This window comes from Gossypium raimondii, chromosome 12 (genome assembly GCF_025698545.1).
Source record: "Gossypium raimondii isolate GPD5lz chromosome 12, ASM2569854v1, whole genome shotgun sequence".
NCBI classification, from domain to species: Eukaryota; Viridiplantae; Streptophyta; class Magnoliopsida; order Malvales; family Malvaceae; genus Gossypium; species Gossypium raimondii.
In genome coordinates, this window is record NC_068576.1 from 13,797,339 (window position 1) to 13,803,962 (window position 6,624).

The window sequence follows — 6,624 nt, forward strand, 5'->3', positions numbered from 1 at the left end:
AAGTAAAATAATTTTATTTAATATTAATATTATAGATACTATCTAAATGTAATTAATTAATATTATAGTTTTTAATTTGAATTTCTTTTAAAATCAAATCTTATCTAAGTCTAAAATATTATTATAGGTGTATAATAGTTACATCTCTATAACATTCAAAAATTTAGCAGAAGAGCTGATTGTATAAATGATTATACAAATAATTAAATTTATATTTAATATTTTTAAAAATTATCTATCTATATTGATATCAAATTTCTCAATTGAATTAGTATCACAAGTCAAGTAAGCATCAAATAAATTGAGAAATCATTAAAATATTCTTTTATACACAAGATTATATCATTATGATAGTGCTTTTGTATTTTTATATAAAATTAATAAAAACCAATCATAATAAAATTTTAGCCAGTTACACAATAAATTTTAAACATTTAAAAATACAATTTCAACTAACCAATTATTTTTATTTCAATTTTTTATATACATACTTATTCTATAATTTTTTTCACTAATAGTCTAAGCGAGCCATAATTTCGTAATTAATAATAATTATAAGCGGAACTTGATCCGACTTTTTCAAACACTACTCTTCTGTTAATCAATCCGTACCGGAGCATCTCCGGAGGCATAATGAAACTACGTGTTGTGTAATTAGTTTAAAGTTCGGTGTATTCCGTCACAGTTCCCGTTACGACGCCGTCAAAGTCCCCCATTACAGATTCCCCGTCGCTGTTAAATGGACCACCATTCACCCACAATCCACACCCTCTTTAAAACCGCAAAAGAAATCCTCACCGTTCAATGTACCCTCCCCTCTCTCACCATCACCATCATCATCAAAAGCTAACAAAAACCAGAAAATAAACGCTCGAAACCAACAAAAACAAATTATCTCTCTCTCTCTCAAAGAAAGGGGAAAAAGAAAAAGAGAGATCAAGAGTTTTTATTTTCCTATTTTAATTATGAGGAGAAAGTGTAGAACAATTGGAGAAATTGCAGTTATGGAACTAGCTGACGTCGGAGTTCAAACGCGAGCCGTGGCAACAACCGGAAGAGTTCAGAAGAAACGCAGAAGATTAAACGACGGCAACAAAGAAGAGGAACGTAGAAAAGTAACTTCTTCTACAACCTCAACTACATCTTATATCCAGTTAAGAAGTCGGACAATTCTGGCGGATCGCCATCGTCGTGAGGGCAATCTGTGTTTGAGCCTTAACTCGGATCATGATGATGACGTCTCATGTTGTTCAAGCAATATTGAATCGAGTGATAAAAGGATTATGGAATTGCCAGATCTGGAGGTGAATTTCAAAACTTCCTTCTTCTTTTTTTAAAAAAAAATTTACTAGGCTTTGTCTTTACAGATTATTTCGTTTTGTTCCTGCTTTAATTGCAGCTGTTAAATTCGAGAATTTTTTTTAAAATTTTCGCAGGATGAGAGTGTTGAAGTTGAAACGTCCACGCATTTCAGCAGCAGCGAAAGGTAGCGCTTACAATAATTATATGTAGTAAAGTTTAATTTAATTTTTTATTTTAATATATAAGTTACTGTAACTTACTTTGTCACGTCTCTTGAATTCGAATTTCAAAAGCAGTCGTTCATTTTCTCTTTTTCGTTTTAAATTCTCTTTTCTTTTTTCTTTATATACACCTCCGCTCAAACTCTTTTGCTCTTCTTTCTCTCTTCGGTTAATTCTAATTTTAGAGAAACGACACCGTTGAATGAGCTCCGAGCTGAACCAGAAGACCTGGATTCAACGTCGAGGCCATCAGAGACGAATTCTCGCCGTAGGTCAACGGTGGAGAAAATGCCAACCGAAGCTGAACTCGAAGAATTTTTTGCTCCTGCCGAGAAAAAACTTCAGAAACAGTTTGCAGATAAGTATGTTAATGCACATGCACTTTTAAGAAGGCTTTAGATTTTCTTTTCTATTGTTAAATTTTCTTAGCAACCAAACGGCAATTTCGAAACTAAAATAATTCTTTTCTTTTTTTTTGTTCACTGTTTTTAGGTATAACTATGATACTGTCCAAGATGAACCGTTGGAAGGACGTTACGAGTGGATTCGATTAAAGCCATGAATAAAATGTCAAGCAATTACTAATTTATTTAGACGAGGCGATTTGTCTTAGGCACTGTTACTAATTTAAAATTTTAGGTTCTTTTTACATTTCTAGGGTTTTCTTATTACAGAATGACGAAGAAGAAGAAAATGAAGCTTCTTTCCGATAAAAGAAAATTGTAGGAAATCCCTTAAAATTCGTGTCTGTTTCTTCGGCTAAATTCTGCTGTTTCTCTCTTCATTCTTTCTCTGGTACGGCGCCACTGCTTTCGTCAGTTGTAGAAATTCTTATGTTTTGTAGTTATTTTTATGCATTAATTTAATAAAATAAAATTTATAAACAATGACGGAAAAATCTTATTATTTGTTTTGTTTATAGCTTCTTCTTCTTTTTAAAAAAATTGTAAGTAATTCTTCTTTGGATATTTTGGAAATATCCTCAAATAAATGATCTAGATTGTTAAATATGTTAATTAAGATGAGATGGAGCAAAGGGGAATAATGGTGCTGAATGCTGATGTAGAAACCAGGAGAGGCAACTTTACACGCGCCAGGCTGAGTACGTTAGGTACACGTGTTTTGTATTGGAGTCATGATAGTTGATGCAAATCTTATCCCAAATTCCCCATATACGACCGCAATTCCTTACCCTATTTTTTCCAAGTAAACATAACATTTCTTTAGAAGTTGTAGGTCATGTGGCTTGATGGATGCATGAAATATAATCATCAATCCAATGCATGTCATTCTGTTCATTTTATTTTTTCATTAGTATTAATAATGTTTTCAAACATTTTATATCATAATATATTTTGTCTACTAAATTATTGATGATAAAAGAGGTTTTTGATTTAAATAGAGTGAAAATTAATTATTAAAATATTTATTGTTGAGAAGGTTGATTTTTATAGAGAAATTTTCGAGGTGTTATTGAGTAATCGGTTGAATCGTTAACAATGGTAAATATTGTTCCCGTGTTGAGATTTTACCTTCTTCCTTTGTCGAGAGTCTTAAAGGGTTCATGGAGGAGGAGCGTGTTAATTAGTGGAGATACAACTTGCAAGGCTTACGAGAGAGGTGGCAGGATAGCCTGTAACATTAATTATGTAAATCACTCATGTGTGAGGAGCTTGAACCACAAGTGATTTACATAATTTATGTTATACACTACATTGACACCTTTCTCATATGTTGTACAGGTGGTTGTATTTCCACCAATTAAGACACTCCTCTTCTGTGAACCCTTTATGGCTCTAGGCAAAGGAGGGAGGTAAAACCTTGACTCAAGGACAATACCAACCATTGTTGAGGCTCGGTTGCCTACATGACAAACGACACTTCAAAGAATTCTCTTGAAGGAGGCATCCCTTAAAAAATAAAAGGAGCTTAAGTGGTACCATATTTCGGGGGGGGGGGTCTATCGGTTGCATGGGGGACGATTAGGATTGTAAATGAATAGAGCGTTCAATGAACTACTTGTGAATCATTCGTATAATGTTCGTTTACTAAGAGAAACAAACAAATAATTTATGCTCATTTATTAAATGAACAAGTTTGAATAGAGGTGTGTTTAATTCGTTTATATTCATGAACAAGCTCATTTATTAATTGTTTATAAGACTTATTTATTTAAAGATAATATTTTCTATGACAAATATTTAATAATATTTTCCTCTATTTTTACATTTAAACTTAGTTGGTTTATTTATTTAATTCTTCATTTGTTTGTTTGATTTATTGTTTGTGAACATGTTAATTTAATCTTCACAAACATATAAATTAATGAACATGTTCAAACTGAGTTTGAACATTATATTGAAAATTTAAACAAACATGAACAACTTTAGCAAGAACAATACCTTAAGAATCAACCTTATCAAGACATTAATGAGTGTTGGGTTGAATTATGAGTAATGCAACTCTCATTATTTTGGAACGCATCTAATATAGATTAAGGGCCCGATTAACACCCATGAATATCAAGTTACATAAAATTATCTTTATTTAATTTTAACTACTGGGAATATAACACCTTAACGCCCTTAGATGTCAAGTCCTCTTTAATTAAAATTTTGACTATCTAAAAGAACTAATGCTAATAAATGCACTCAATGGAAGACATCCTATATAATTATTCTTTTGTTGTGCCTATAAATACCATTCTCTCTTTATTCTCTTTTTTAATACAACAAAAATTACCTCTCATCGCAAAAATCTTCCCAATCTTTTATTTATTTATTTTAAATTTTAAATTTTAAACTTTATTATACTTTATCAAGGGAAGAGAATCATACTGCTTTAGAAGCTGTGGATATAGCGAATTTTTGACTTATTACTTATGCTAGCATTTATTTATTGTTAATTTAATTTTAGTATTAAATTTTAAGGCTCATAAGAAAACAAGAAAAATCAATTAAGTCTCCTTTTTAACGGGTTTTGTTTTTGATCACGTTGGTAAAATTAATTAACAAACTAAATAGATAGTGACACATGGTAATTTTTATTTGATCTTATAGTTTTATCATAAAAATAATAAAATTATTAAAAATTAAAAAACATTTAGAAAACATTAAAATTGGTATAAATTTCTAAAAATTATAAGACTTGTAAAAATTCATAAAAACTTATAAATATGATAAACAATTATAATTTTTAATAAATTATAAAATTAATAAAACATATAAAACATACTTAACATATTTAAATTTTTGTAAAAACTTATAAATAATATAAAATTTTCATAAAATCTAATAAATTATAAAAATTTAAAGAATAATAAAATAAAAATTATGAAAATAAAATTTTTAAACGCTTAAAATCATAATGAGCACATGACATCAAACCAACTATTGGATAATGAAAATACTTGTCAATCTGTTAGGGCCATTTTATGTTGGATAAAATGTCATTAATCTTCCAAAAATAAAACAATAATTGTGGGACCCTTTATTTGTTATTTATAAATTATTATTACTTTTAAAATTTTATCTTCAATTTTTAAGTACAATCCAGTAGTTTGGACCTTAAAAGGTTGAAAATTATTTTCTAAGTATTGTGTGATCTAAAATATTTTTAGTACGATTAGATTTTTAAACCAAAATTTTCTTCATGCGACAATTGCAAATATTAACATATGTTAGCATGAAATATTCTGACGATTATTCCCATTATCCAACGGTTAGTCTAATGTCATGTGTTCATTTTGAATTTAGGGATTTAATTTCTAAAATAATCAACCTATACATGGATTTTATATATTTTTAATATTTTATGATTTTATATATTTTATAATTACTAGAACTTTTGATTTTTTAAATAAGTTTTTATGCTGTGTTTATAAGTTTTATAATTATTGATAATTTTTAGAGTTTTTATAATATTATCCATTTTTTTGTTTTTTTATAATTTTTATATATTTAAATAAATTTAAATTATTTAAATTATCTTTATCTTTTATAATTATTTTTATAGTTTATTATAATTTTATAAGTATTTATAATATTTATAAGTTATTATTTTTGTAATTTTTTATAATTTTTATAAGTTTATATAAAATTTTAATATTTTAATAATTTTAATAATGTTTTTATTTTTTTACATTTTTTATGTGAAAAATATAAGATTAAATCATAAGCTGCCATCTGTCACCATTTGATTGGTCCATCAATTGATTTTAATGGTTAATGTGGTCTAAGATGGAAATTGCTAACGAAGGGGCTTAATTGATTTTTTTTATTAACAACAAGGGCTCAATTAGGTGCCAATTTAATGTAGGGCTCAAATGATATTTTTCATTTTTTCTTAAATGCCTTTTGCGCGTACCAATAAGCCAATTTTAAATATTGTTGAACATAATTATTAATTACCTTTTTGTTTACTTACTAGGTTGAGGATCAAACACTTCAAATTGGACAAGACACATTTTTCGATATTGACTGAGGAGTAACGTTGATTGAAATCGCATTTAAAGGTTGTGGGTTTTTTTAAGGTAGATAAAATACCTGTTGGGGATCAATCCATATAAACAACGAACAAGAAGAAATCGAGAAGATCAAACACACAAAATTTACATGGAAAAACTCCTCTCCAATGAAGAGGATAAAAAATCACGGGAAAAAGAATACTTCACTAATGAGCAAAAAATCAAAGAGTACAAGATAGAGATAACAACAAACAAACCTTAATCCCAAAAACAAAGCACTCTAGCTAAAAACATGAAAATCCTTTAAAGCTCTCTCAAAACTCTCTCTTGATCTTCTCTCTAAATTTAATGTGATGAAGATATGAAGAATGATAAATTCTAGGGTTATTAAAGCCCCTTTTATATGTTGAAATTCGTGGCTAAAATGACTAAAATATCCTTAAACTAATCAGAGTTTGACTAGGAAAAGAGTAGAGTTTCACTAGGAGAAGAAACTCAGTGTTTGTAGGAAACACGACATTGTCTGTTGTCACAACGTCGGGAAGCTTCTCGTCATGACGTTGCCAGCTAACTTTGGTGTTGCGATACTAAAGTCCTTGCGTTGCGATACGGGCTGCAATAAAGGCCTAAAAGTTT

At 28.8% G+C, this 6,624-nt stretch overlaps 1 protein-coding gene across 1 annotated transcript; it reads left to right on the top strand.

Moving 5' to 3' along the window:
- The first annotated feature begins 803 nt into the window (after nucleotides 1-803).
- Nucleotides 804-2,410, top strand: LOC105763355 (cyclin-dependent kinase inhibitor 7). The gene is made up of 4 exons (XM_012581573.2): nucleotides 804-1,304; nucleotides 1,437-1,486; nucleotides 1,709-1,885; nucleotides 2,016-2,410. Exons 1-4 carry the CDS (start codon nucleotides 966-968, stop codon nucleotides 2,083-2,085), a joined length of 636 nt encoding a protein of 211 aa, XP_012437027.2. The 5' UTR covers nucleotides 804-965; the 3' UTR covers nucleotides 2,086-2,410.
- Nucleotides 2,411-6,624: the final 4,214 nt, after the last annotated feature.